Source organism: Hypomesus nipponensis, chromosome 25 (genome assembly GCF_054491055.1).
Source record: "Hypomesus nipponensis isolate SF chromosome 25, ASM5449105v1, whole genome shotgun sequence".
NCBI classification, from domain to species: Eukaryota; Metazoa; Chordata; class Actinopteri; order Osmeriformes; family Osmeridae; genus Hypomesus; species Hypomesus nipponensis.
In genome coordinates, this window is record NC_140385.1 from 4,566,767 (window position 1) to 4,580,220 (window position 13,454).

The 13,454-nt window shown below is 54.4% G+C and overlaps 2 protein-coding genes across 2 annotated transcripts in view; one reads left to right on the top strand and one right to left on the bottom strand.

The window, feature by feature from the left end:
* prkd4 (protein kinase D4) lies at positions 1–8,780 on the top strand. The gene is made up of 18 exons (XM_084692107.1): positions 1–196; positions 858–1,033; positions 2,085–2,223; positions 2,395–2,526; positions 2,942–3,099; positions 3,636–3,828; positions 4,007–4,093; positions 4,279–4,417; positions 4,720–4,861; positions 4,947–5,024; positions 5,690–5,938; positions 6,205–6,277; positions 6,384–6,490; positions 6,577–6,738; positions 7,005–7,103; positions 7,256–7,523; positions 7,678–7,763; positions 8,190–8,780. Exons 1-18 carry the CDS (start codon positions 1–3, stop codon positions 8,361–8,363), a joined length of 2,658 nt encoding a protein of 885 aa, XP_084548233.1. The 3' UTR covers positions 8,364–8,780.
* Positions 8,540–13,454, bottom strand: part of actn3b (actinin alpha 3b) — a 24,135-nt gene continuing 19,220 nt past the window's right edge. The window contains exons 15-21 of the mRNA XM_084691123.1: positions 13,125–13,307; positions 12,627–12,761; positions 12,068–12,247; positions 11,748–11,894; positions 11,524–11,589; positions 11,253–11,411; positions 8,540–10,181 (exon numbers count right to left, since the gene is read on the bottom strand). Coding sequence (XP_084547249.1) covers positions 10,023–10,181; positions 11,253–11,411; positions 11,524–11,589; positions 11,748–11,894; positions 12,068–12,247; positions 12,627–12,761; positions 13,125–13,307 — 1,029 coding nt within the window. The 3' untranslated portion in view covers positions 8,540–10,022. The remainder of the gene's footprint in view (positions 10,182–11,252; positions 11,412–11,523; positions 11,590–11,747; positions 11,895–12,067; positions 12,248–12,626; positions 12,762–13,124; positions 13,308–13,454) is intronic.

The window sequence follows — 13,454 nt, forward strand, 5'->3', positions numbered from 1 at the left end:
ATGGTGTTGAAAGGTGTGAGCCGTGAGAGAGAAGTTCCTCCACGACTTCCTGTGTGCGCTCGCTCGCCCAGCGCTCGTCATGTGAGCAGCCTCGACACGGCGGAGGAAGCAGAGAAACCCACCAGCAGCAGCGAGCATCGCCCGTCTGCGTGCAGAAGAAGAACGCAAACATGTCCGCCCGTCCCCCGCGGTGAAAGTACGTCGAAGGGGAAAAGGTTGTCTGGAGAAACAACAAAACCACTCGAGGGAAGCAGCTCCACCTGTTTCTGCAGTTCCTGACGACGGCTAAACCGGACTGCTGGGGAGAAGTCGCACCACCGGTGTCGGGTCTTCTGGTCTGGGAAGACAAGTTAGTGTGCGGGACACCAGTCTGAAGACAAGTCAGCGTGCGGGACACCAGACTGAAGACAAGTCAGCGTGCGGGACACCAGCCTGAAGACAGGACAGGGTGCAGGACACCAGCCTGAAGACAGGACAGGGTGCAGGACACCAGCCTGAAGACAGGACAGGGTGCAGGACACCAGACTGAAGACAGGACAGGGTGCCAGTCAGGTCCAGTGGAGGCCACCCTCAGCCAGCCAGGGGGAACATGGACCACACACACTCTGACATTTCAAGTAAGATGGGGTTTTTTTTTTTTTACTCGTCCGCCCAACTTGATTTGTCCTGGCTCTTATCTCGGCTCAAACTACTGGGAACTCTCTGGTGAAGTGCTCTGTACGTCGTGTTTGAACGCTCAACGGTATCGTTCGCTCGACTGAAATGTTCCTATGTCTGCACGTGTATCAATTATATATGAATGATATTACAGGTGAGGTGTCTTAACCGTTGTGAACCATGTACCTGTGTCTATGCAGGCTCGGCCTGCTTGATGTCTGTGGCCTCCTCTTCCTCCTCCTCCTCCTCCTGTTCTGGGCGCAGCGCCCTGCTCCAGTTCCAGCTGGGCCTCTTTAGGGAGGTGGTTCGAGTCTCTCCGGAACACGCCAGCTACCAGCAGGCCAAAAGACTGGCTGTGGAGATCATTGAACGCAAGGTAGGATCCCCTCCTGGACCCAGTGGGTCTAACGTTCGGATGGGGACTTGCCCGACGAGAACTTGAGTTGGTTCATCAGGACTTAAACTTGTAGCACAACGTCTTAAACCCGCACAGTGACACAATCCATTGAGGTGGATCTCCCAGGTGTGTCTAGCATTGAACGTCCTGATAAAACGAAACACAGTTTAGTCCCATTTAAAAAGAAGCATACGTGTATATAACCCATTTCCTGAGTCTTTGTTTAGACACTGAAGCACTTGTGTCTTGAGTGAGCTGATCAATAGCTGACATATTCTACCTTCATGCCCTCAACACTACAGACCTGAGGTCTGTCTGTGTGCTACTGTGCCAGTCTACTTTGGTAACACGGTTGTGACATACCTGAGGTATGTTAGGGTGTTAACCCTGTGTGTGTGTGGGTTTTCCCTTCCCCCCGCGCCCTGCCATCGAGTGAGAGTTGACCCTGTTACAGAAACGCTGCTCTTGTGGTCTAGCAGCATCGACAGACACATTTCCAACCACAGCTTATCCCCCCCAGCAACACACGCACACAGACACATACACACAGACAGACACACCCTGCCTGCCTAGCTTACACCAGTCATGTTTCTTTTGATCTTTGGTGTTTCTGGGCAGCAGTTCATCTTCATTGCTCTCAATCTGTGTGTGTCTGTGTGTGTGTGACTGTCTGTTCCATTCAGAGGCATTGCATGAACTGCATTTCCTCCCGTATTGCCCCAGCGATCGACCATAGTGAGCTACAGCACGCCACAGCAGTCTCCTGCGCCACACACACACACTGTTTCCAAAGAGTCTGCAGATATAATGAGGGTTCCACCTCGTCTGACGTGTTCGCCCACAGTTCTTCAACTAGTGGCGAATTCACAGCTCTATAAATGTATCATGCTGTGTGTGTGTGTGTGTGCATGCATCTGTGCATCCATGTCTGTGTGTGTTTGTGGGTGCGTGCGTGCGTGCATCTCTGTGTGCATACGTCTGTGTACATGCTTGTGTGTGTGTGTGTGTGTGTGTGTGTGTGTGTGTGCAGGCCCCAGACTGCTGTGTGGTCGGGTCGGGGGAGAAGATTCTCCTGTTCAGACACCAGGCCGGCTCAGAGCAGCTCCTCCACAGACTGACGGACCAGGATGCATTGCAGGACGGCGACCTCATCGAGATCATCATCTCAGGTAAGCCCCGACCTGGAACTCGATCGCCATAACTGTTAGTTCTAGACTAGGGTTGAACAGAACTCATCACAGTTGTAGTTTTCTAAAATACAAGCTGTAGTTCTCAATTAGGATGTTTCGGCACTCATCACGGTTAACTGTGAGTTCCCTCTCTTCCTGACCCCGAACCAGGCTCGGCAAGCATCACCGAGATGAGGGTCCGACCGCACTCCCTGGTAGTCCAGTCGTACCGCACACCCACATTCTGTCACCACTGTGGAGAGATGCTGTGGGGTCTGGTGCGCCAAGGGTTAAAATGTGAAGGTGAGGGAGTCAGGAGGAACGGCTGAGGGGTTCCGTCACCCTGTTCTAGAACCCCTCCGGAACTTGCCCGGCTCGTGTCGTGTTTTCTGAGGTGGATGTTTCATTTGTATATTTTTTGCCTCGCAGATCAATAGTTCTGTCTGCCCTTCTCAGTTTCCCTCCTGTCTCTATTTCTCTCTCTCTCTGTTTGTCTCTCCCTCTCTCTCTCCCCCTCTCTCCCTCTCCCTCTCTCTCTCTCTCTCTCTCTCTCTCTCTCTCTCTCTCTCTCTCTCTCTCTCTCTCTCTCTCTCTCTCTCTCTCTCTCTCTCTCCCTCTTTCTCTCCCTCTCTCTCTCCCTCTTTCTCTCCTCCTCTCCCTCTCCCTCTCTCCCCCTCTCCCTCTCCCTCGCTCCCCCCCCCACCCGCCTTCATCCCAGGCTGTGGACTGGACTTCCACAAGCGCTGTGTGCGACAGCTGCCTAGCAACTGCAGCCGATCAGTGCGTCGTCAGGTGGGCGCCAGCCTGTCTCTGTTCCCCCCCTGGAGGCCTCGGGGCCACTCCCTCTCCACACAGGCAGGGGGCAGTCTAGAGGAGGTGAGCCCCCCACTCCCTCTCCACACAGGCAGGGGGCAGTCTAGAGGAGGTGAGCCCCCCACTCCCTCTCCACACAGGCAGGGGGCAGTCTAGAGGAGGTGAGCCCCCCACTCCCTCTCCACACAGGCAGGGGGCAGTCTAGAGGAGGTGAGCCCCGCTCACGAGGCAGAGAGAGAACATGGCGTTTCCGGCGGCATCGTTCCTGCTGCTCAGACTGTTAGGGTTAGGAGGTTTACACCTGCTAGGGTTTAGATTTTAGATGTCTCTCTCTCTCTCTCTCTCTCTCTGTCTCTCTGTCTCTCTGTCTCTCTCTCTCTCTCTCTCTCTCTCTCTCTCTCTGTCTCTCTCTCTCTCTCTGTCTCTCTGTCTCTCTCTCTCTCTCTCTCTCTCTCTCTCTCTCTCTCTCTCTCTTATCTCTCTCTCTCTCTCTCTCTCTCTCTCTCTCTCTCTCTCTCTCTCTCTCTCTCTCTCTCTCTCTATCTCTCTCTCTCTCTATCTCTATCTCTATCTCTCTGTCTCTCTGTCTCTCCCTCCAGATCAGTATGTCCAAGCCCAGGTCCAGGCCCCCGTCCTGGTTGTCTGAGCCCCCAGTGTGGCTGGGTCTGGGGCCGGAGGTGGGGCCCCGGGTGCCCCACACCTTCCACATCCACAGCTACTCCAGACCCACCGTGTGCCAGTACTGTCACGGCCTGCTCAAAGGCCTCTTCCGCCAGGGCCTGCAGTGCTCCGGTGAGTGTGTGTCTGTGTGTGTGTGTCTGTGTATGTGGGATATTTGAAATAATTATGACCCCACCTGAAATATGACCCTTTTCTCTCTCTCTCTCTCTCTCTCTCTCTCTCTCTCTCTCTCTCTCTCTCTCTCTCTCTCTCTCTCTCTCTCTCTCTCTTCTCCCTGCTCCCTCTCTAGACTGTAAGCTAAACTGTCACCGTCGCTGTGAAGCTCTGGTGCCCAGAGACTGCCCTGGGGAGAGGACGGCTGGAGCCAATGGGGAGGGTGAGGGAATATTACCGATCCAATCAGCATGGAGGCTGCTATCAGGCCTTGTTATGTTGCCTCACTGCAAAAAATGTTCAGGAATTTTCGACTAAGGATACACAGACTGTGAATTTGAGAATAATGCTATTGTTGGGTCAGTTTAGTTGGGGTCATGTTCATCTTTCAAGTTTGTGTCCATCCAGCTTCGTCCAAATTCAACTGTCAAGATGACACAGATGACGAGGAGACAGACTTGATTTCCATGTCACTCGATGACGACGTCACATCCTCTGAGAGCTCATTGGTTGAGAACAAGGAAGTGGGCCTCCAGCCACCCCTCAGGTGAGGACAAACCTCAGCAACAACTCGGGATACCTTTTGCGACCGACTTTAGATTTTTCAGCTGGATACGTGAATACGACCAAGTGGTTGTCATGGATACAACAAGGTATCAGACTCTTTCTGTGTGTCTCTCTCTCCCTTCTTTGCCCCTCTCTCCATCTCTCTCTCTCTCTACCTCTCTCTCTCTCTCTCTACCTCTCTCTACCTCTCTCTATCTCTCTCTCTCTACCTCCCTCTCTCTCTACCTCTCTCTCTCTACCTCTCTCTCTCTCTCTCTCCCTCCCTCTCTCTCTCTCTCTCAGCCAGGGTTTCAGTCCCTGTTTCAGCAACAACACCTACATCCCTCTGATGCGTGTGGTGCAGTCAGTCCGCCACAGCAAGAGGAGAGGCAGCATGGTGCTGATGAAGGGCTGGCTCCTGCACCACACCAACACTGACACGCTGGTGAGAACACACACACACACAGGTCACACACACACAGATAAATGCATACTGCACACACACACACTAACGCTAGTGTTTGTCCCAGAGGAAACGTCATTACTGGACTCTGGGCTGGAGGAGTTTAACGCTCTATCAAAGTGACTGCAGTACTAAGTACTACAAGGTATTTCCCCCAGTCTGCAGTACTAAGTACTACAAGGTATTTCCCCCAGTCTGCAGTACTAAGTACTACAAGGTATTTCCCACAGTCTGCAGTACTAAGTACTACAAGGTATTTCCCACAGTCTGCAGTACTAAGTACTACAAGGTATTTCCCCCAGTCTGCAGTACTAAGTACTACAAGGTATTTCCCACAGTCTGCAGTACTAAGTACTACAAGGTATTTCCCACAGTCTGCAGTACTAAGTACTACAAGGTATTTCCCCCAGTCTCTGTTTAATCTGCTCCCAAGACATATACACCTGTGGAGCTCATGACATAACCCAGCTCAATGAAGTCACCATGGAGGCATCAGTACTGGACATCTAGCGGTCAACACAACAGGACAACAACAGTATCCTCCCTCCCTCCCTCCCTCCCTCCCTCCCTCCCTCCCTCCCTCCCTCCCTCCCTCCCTCCCTCCCTCCCTCCCTCCCTCCCTCCCTCCCTCCCTCCCTCCCTCCCTCCCTCCCTCCCTCCCTCCCTCCCCCCCCCCTACCCCCCTCCCCCCTACCCCCCTCCCTCCCTCCCTCCCTCCCTCCCTCCCTCCCCCCCCCCTACCCCCCTCCCCCCCTACCCCCCTCCCTCCCTCCCTCCCTCCCTCCATCCCCCCCCCCCCCCTCCCCCCAGGAGCTCCCCCTCTCTGAGATCCTCCAGGTCCGTGGCCCCGCCCAGCTCTCCCTTCCCTCGTTGCCGGGCGTGGGCGTCCACTCCTTCGAGCTGGTGACGGCGTCGCTGGCGTACTGCGTGTGGGCGGGCAGAGAGGGCGGGGCCTGGGAGGCGGCGGTGCGGCAGGCCCTGATGCCCGTGCAGAGCGGCGCGGGGCACGCGGACGGCGGCCGACCGGGGGCGAACACAGCGCAGCCTGAGGACACCGCGGTAGGTGGAGGAGGGGGTGGATGTTTGTGTGAGTGCAGACAGTATTGAGTGTAGACTGTATTGTGTGTAGGCTGTATTGAGTGTAGACAGTATTGAGTGTAGACAGTATTGTGTGTAGACAGTATTGAGTGTAGACTGTATTGTGTGTAGACAGTATTGAGTGTAGACTGTATTGTGTGTAGACAGTATTGTGCGTTTAGGACCGCTGTTGGGGATGGTAGACTAAGAAAATATCGACGTTGTGGGGGACATGTGTGTGTTTTCAGGATGTCAGCACCGTCTATCAGATCTGCACGGACGAGGTGCTGGGGTCAGGACAGTTTGGAGTGGTGTATGGAGGTACACACACACACACACACACTTCACCATACTCGACACGCGACATCACAGTCCCACTCTGCAGTGAGGTCAGGTTGTGTGTGTGTGTGTGTGTGTGTGTGTCCAGGTACCCACAGACAGACAGGCCGGCCGGTGGCCATCAAGGTGATCGACAAGACCCGCTTCCCCACCAAGCAGGAGAGACAGCTCCGGAACGAGGTGGCCATCTTACAGGTAACCGTGGAAACACGCCGCTCCGCCCACATCCGCATGTCTGAAATGTGTGTGATATGGACTGCACAATGTGTGTGTGTGTCCAGAACCTATCCCATCTGGGCGTGGTTGTGTTGGAGGGCATGTTCGAGACCCTGCAACACGTCTTTGTCGTCATGGAGAAGCTCCATGGAGACATGCTGGAGATGATTCTGTCCAATGAGAAGGGCCGGTTGCCAGAACGCACCACCCGCTTCCTGGTCACACAGGTACTCAAGAGACTGGCGATAAAGTGTTCACTTCTTCCTGGTCACAGAGCGACTAAGAGACTGTCAACGAAGTTTGATTTGATATTGTTTTGACAAAAGAGCAATTGGGTGATAAGATCAGATGACTTTTACTGAGATACTTCCTGTGTGGTGTCACGTGTTATCTGTGTGCGCCTGTTGTGGGTGCATGTGTGTGTGTGTGTGTGTGTGTGCTTGTTGTGTGTGTGTGTTTCTGTATCTGTATGTGTGTGTGTGTGTGTGTGTAGATCCTGGAGGCTCTGAGGTATCTCCACTTCAAGCACGTCGCTCACTGTGACCTGAAGCCTGAGAACGTCCTACTGGCCTCCTCGGACCCTTTCCCCCAGGTGTGTGTGTGTGTGTGTGTGCACGCTCCTCCACTCCTCCTTGTCTCTCCTCTCTGTTTCTCTCTCTGTCTCCCTACATGCACCTACATGCTCTGGTAGCAGCACTGGACTCACCCCCCCCCACCCCTCTCCTCCCTCCCCCTCTCCTCCAGGTGAAGCTGTGTGACTTCGGCTTCGCCCGCATCATCGGTGAGAAGTCCTTCCGGCGCTCGGTGGTGGGCACGCCGGCGTACCTGGCGCCCGAGGTGATCGGCAGCCACGGCTACAACCGCTCGCTGGACATGTGGTCTGTGGGCGTCATCCTGTACGTCAGCCTCAGCGGAACCTTCCCCTTCAACGAGGACGAGGACGTGAGCCAGCAGATCACCAACGCTGCCTTCATGTACCCCCGGCAGACCTGGGCCTCCGTCTCCCTGGAGGGTGAGGCTCACCGGTTACGCGCTCTCGTTTATCCTTTTTCTAACCCCATTCCTCTCTCTCTCTGTCCCTCATTCTCTCTCTCTCTCTCCCTCATTCTCTCTCTCATCTTCTCATCCTCTCTCTCATCCTCATTCTCTCTCTCTCTCTCCCTCAGCGGTGAATCTGATCAGTAACTTGTTGAAGGTGGCCGTGAGGCGCAGGTTCAGTGTGGGCAAGGCCCTGGGACACCCCTGGCTGCAGGTGACACAAACACACACAAACACACACAGGTACACACGCACACACACAGGTATACACGCACACACACAGGTACACACACACACACACAGAGGTACACACACACAGGTATACACACACACACACACAGGTACACACGCACACACACAGGTACACACACACACACAGACACACAGAGGTACACACACACAGGTATACACACACACACACAGGTACACACACACAGGTATACACACACACACACACACAGGTACACACACACAGGTATACACACACACACAGGTATACACACACACACAGGTATACACACACACACACACACACAGGTATACACACACACACACACACTGGTACACACACACACAGGTACACACACACACACACACATGCATGCTCACGTCAACACGGTCCTTCTCCCCCCTCCCCCAGGACCTCCAGCTGTGGTGTGACCTGAGGGAGTTTGAACACAGGATGGGCTGTCGCTACCTCACCCACGAGGGCGACGAGGAGCGCTGGCGACGCCACGCCCTGGAGAAGGGGCTGGACTTCCCCTCCCACCTCCTCTGGGACCCCGCCCACCACCCCGCCGCCATGGAACCTTAACCCTGGGGTCAGAGGTCAGGGGGGGGGGGGGAGTCTGGTTCCTGTAGTTCTTTTGTACACTGACTTGTGCGTTTGTCCATTGTGACTCCTCTGAATGCCACGAGTATGTTGTGTAAGGGTCGTGTGAACGTTGTTTGTGTGTTATAAAATAAATAAAGGACACCAAACACAAAAAGCACCTTATAATAATATAATTGTCCTTTTTTATTCCAAGGTTTGGCTTCAGCTTTGAAATGAATCGTGTGCAGGTTAGTGACCAGTGACGGGAGCAAGGGAGGGAGGAGGAAAGAAAGAGGATGTTTAGAGAGAGAGAACGAGAAGGGAGATAAGGGGAGGGAAAGAATTCATACACAGGGTTTATCACTGTCATACATTTGCCAGATCACAGCTGGTGTGTGTGTGTGTGTGTGTGGTAAACCATGCTACGAATGATCGTTATCCAGTATTCCATAAAACCACCTGAACCTTCCTGGTGCCTTGCCTTTCTGACTCACACACTTCTCATATCACATCTCTCTCTCTCTCCCCACACACACACACACACACACACACTCCCGAAATATCGTCCCGTGTGATTTTATCATAGTGGAGAAACAGAGGAGAGAGAGACGAGAGAGAGGCGTGTGAGTCGTCGCAGTCGAGCCAATAACAATTGTCCTTCTTTGTGCCATAAATGTATATCGACCAATCAGGTCATTTCCTACACCGAAACCCCTCCTATATGGATAACAGGGCGGGACTAGAGTATCAGTTAACAACGGTACCAATCCGATCTGTAGCTCTCTTATCTCTCTATCTTTCTTTCTCTCGAGTCGTATGAACCAACCTTGACATCCTTCATGCATCTTCGTGAATCTCCTGTCACAGGGGTACCTCACCTCGCTGCTCTCTCTCTCTCCCTCACTACGGCTGAGCCTGGGGTTCCAAACTCCCGGTTGCGTTTGACTTCCGACGTCAAGGACTCCGAGGAGAGCCCGACGAGGCCCTCACACACGACTAATGTTAACATAACATTACCTGTTTGGTTCACAGGCACCGTGTGCCTTCAGAACTTTGACGTTTTTTCGCCGTAAGACTGGCTTTCTGTTATAGTGTTTCTCCACTTCAATACTGGAGACCCCCAGCTAGGACTGGAAAGTGGCGCATGGTTCTAGGGTTTTAAGGTTCTAGAATAGGGAGGGATTGCCTATCTTGTTTGAGCTAGGGTTCTGGGATCAGGGGCTAGGATTGAAGGCTAAGGGGCTAGGGTTCTAGGGCTAGGGACTAGGAGACTAGGAACTAGGAGACTAGGGTCTGCAACTAGGACACAGACATTTCTACATTACACACAGCATGAATCTGCACGAATACACAACCGACCGAACAACCAATCTTTTTTTATCTCATAACTTCTTCACCCTTCTACAAAAAAAATATGTCATCTGAGAATTGGAGGGAGGGGGACAAGGAAGGAGGAGAAGAAGAGAGAGAGAGAGAGAGAGAGAGAGAGGGAGAGCGTTAACTCCCTCTCTCAAAAGCAAGAAGAGCAGGTGGATGAGGGGAGAGGGAAGTACTTCTCCGTCGTTCAGGAGAAACAGGGGGAGCGTCGCAAAGGAGGGAGGAGAGAATGAAGAAGAGGAGGAGGAGGAGGGAGGAGGAGGACGGGGGGGGGGCAGGTGTTTATAAGTCGCTCTCCCCGTAGAGGGCGCTGGAGAAGGAGATGTAGTCGAGGGCACCAGCGGGGCCGTCGCTGCCGATGTAGCGAGTCATGCGGCTGATGCAGTACTCTGCCTGCTCCACCGGCAGCTCCCTGCGGAGCTCATCCACCGTGATGTAGGACTGGGGAGGGGGGGAGAGAGGTGGAGAGGGGGGGGGGGAGATGTGTGGGGGAGGGGGGGGGAGATGAGTGGGGGAGATGTGTGGGGGAGGGAGGGGGGAGAGATGAGTGGGGGAGGGAGGGGGGAGAGATGAGTGGGGGAGGGGGGGGAGAGAGGTGGAGAGGGGGGGGGGAGATGTGTGGGGGAGGGGGGGGAGATGAGTGGGGGAGAGGGGGGAGAAAGGTGGAGAGGGGGGGGGAGATGAGTGGGGGAGGGAGGGGAGATGTGTGGGTGAGGGAGGGGGGAGAGATGAGTGGGGAGAGGGAGGGGGAGAGATGAGTGGGGAGAGGGGGGGGGAGAGATGAGTGGGGAGAGGGGGGGGAGAGATGAGTGGGGGAGGGGGGGGAGATGTGTGGGTGAGGGAGGGGGGAGAGATGAGTGGGGAGAGGGAGGGGGGAGAGATGAGTGGGGAGAGGGGGGGGAGAGATGAGTGGGGGAGGGGGGGGAGATGTGTGGGTGAGAGGGGGGGAGAGATGAGTGGGGGAGGGGGGGGAGATGTGTGGGGGAGGGGGGGGGGAGAGATGAGTGGGGGAGGGGGGGGAGATGTGTGGGGGAGGGGGGAGAGATGAGTGGGGGAGGGAGGGGGGAGAGATGAGTGGGGGAGGGGGGGAGATGTGTGGGGGAGGGGGGGGGGAGAGATGAGTGGGGGAGGGAGGGGGGAGATGTGTGGGGGAGGGGGGGGGGAGAGATGAGTGGGGGAGGGAGGGGGGAGAGATGAGTGGGGGAGGGGGGGGAGATGTGTGGGGGAGGGAGGTTGGGGAAGAGAGAGAGAGAATGTTACTGTGTGTCACACAAATCATCCAGCAACAGATGAGTGCTTTGTGCCAGCAGTCGCCGTCGGCAACCAATCTCGTCTAACATTTACACGTTCACACGTCAAGCCTTAATTGGCGGTTTCTCCCCAGCGACCCAGAAACAGTCCACGCAGTAAGTGCGGCGGGCGATCAACGGTTTTAAAAAAGCAACTACATTTCAGCGGTTTTGAAACGTGTTTCAGACTTTTTCAGTTTTTCAAACTGGGCCGTGTCCTCACCTTGTCGGAGGCGAGGATCTTGAAGGAGGCCATGACCTGCTCTGCTGTGTCCGTCTCAGCGGTCTCGCGGGTCATGAAGTCGATGAAGGCCTGGAAGGTGACCACGCCTGTGTTGTTGGAGTCCACCAGGGTCATGATGCGAGCAAACTCAACCTCGCCCTATTGGACCACACACAGGAAGAAGATTGGAGGGGCTTGGAGAGATAGGAGGTCCTGCGATTGGACGGGCGATCTTAGGACGCCGGAGGGGCGCCTCCTGCTTGGTACTGACCAGATCGTAACCCATGGAGATGAGGCAGGCACGGAAATCGTCCGGATCCATCATGCCGTTTCTCTTCTGCAGGAGAGAGAGGCCGGGATGAAGTAAGTGTGTGTGTGTGTGTGTCACCCTCTCAACATGGTAGAAGAGAATTTAAAGGTTGGTGTGCGTTCTCTTTACTGTCCGTTATCGGATGAACAAAGGGAGTGTGTGTGTGTGTGTGCGTGTGGCCTCACCCTGTCGAAGTGGTTGAAGGAGGCCCTGAACTCGTTGAGCTGCTCCTGGCTGATGCCCTTGGCGTCGCGGGTCAGGATCTGGTTCTCCACCTCGTTGATGGTGCGGGCGATGGTGGTCAGCAGCTGCTCCCAGCCCACACGGATGTGCTACACGGAGGAACGAGGGAGGGAGGGAGATATAGAAACAGGAAACTACAAAGAGAACACACATACTTGCATGCATGTACATCGTACAATACAGTTGCCAAAACATGCATGTGTGTATATGTGTGTGTGCATATGTGTGTGAGTGTGTGTGCATATGTGTGTGTGTGTCTAACCTCCATGGTATAGTTGGTGTGCTTGTTGTCGAAGATCAGGGACTCCTGGCTGAGCTGGTGGTCTCCCTCCAGCTTGTCGATGTTGGACTTGTAGTTGATGATGTTCTGCTCGTACTGCTTCAGGTTGTTCATCTGTTCCTCCAGGGAGCCAGCGATGTCCACGGACACGTGGCCAATCTCCTGCAGGGGGGAGGGGGGAGGGAGAGGGAGGAGGGGGGAGGGAGGGAGACGTGAGAATTATGAGGGAAATTGAGCAGAAATAAACAGTTCTACACTGTCCTGTACTGTACTGTACGGTAACAAACTTGGGGGTCAGATGGCTGAGCGGTTAGGGAGTCGGGCTGTTAATCAGAAGGTTGCCGGTTTGTGCCAAATGACGTTGTGTCCTTGGGCAACGCACTTCACCCTACTTGCCTCGGGGAGAATGTCCCTGTACTTACTGTAAGTCGCTCTGGATAAGAGTCTGCTAAATGACTACATGTAAACTTCTCTACACCATACTGTGGTGCGATATGATGATGATGATGACCGTGCTGCACTGTACGGCCCTAACACGTACCTCCATCTTGGTTTGGATCCAGGGTCCGATGATGTTGGCCTGGGCGGCAAACTGGCGCCTCAGCCTCTCGTTGGCCTGCTGTCTGGCCACCTCCTCCTGCAGCATTTGGTCTCTGAGGGGGACGAGGTGCTTCACCTGCGGGGGGCGGTAGAGAGCAGAGGGGTTTCAACAGGCTTCAAATGAGACGGATGTGAACAAGCATTACATTTGGGGGTAAACCCTTTGAAAAAACTACAAATCCAAACTACAACTCCCTGAGCTGTGTATAGGCGTATGTAAACTACAAAAACAGAAAAACTACAACTCCTATAGCTGTGTAAATGCGTTTCCAAACTACAAATAGAGAAAAACTACAACTCCTATAGCTGTGTAAATGCGTTTCCAAACTACAAATAGAGAAAAACTACAACTCCCATAGCTGTGTATAGGCATATCCAAACTACAAAAAGAGAAAAACTACAACTCCCATAGCTGTGTATGGGTTATATGTGGACTCACAGCGTCCCACTTGTTGCTGATGTCCTGTGGGGAGAGGTTGGTGTAGGGGTTGACCCCTGACAGCTTGATGCCGTAGGTCTGGGCGATCTTCAGGATCTCGTTCTGGATGCCCATGGTGGCCATGCGCTCCTTGTCCGCCTCCGGCAGGGTGGCCTTGAACTGGTCATGAGCTGTGATCAGACTCTGGAGAGGGGGGAGGACAGGGGGAGGAGGGGGGAGGGAGGAGGAGGACAGGGGGAGCAGGGGGAGGGAGGAGGAGGACAGGGGGAGCAGGGGGAGGGAGGAGGAGGACAGGGGGAGCAGGGGGAGGGAGGAGGAGGACAGGGGGAG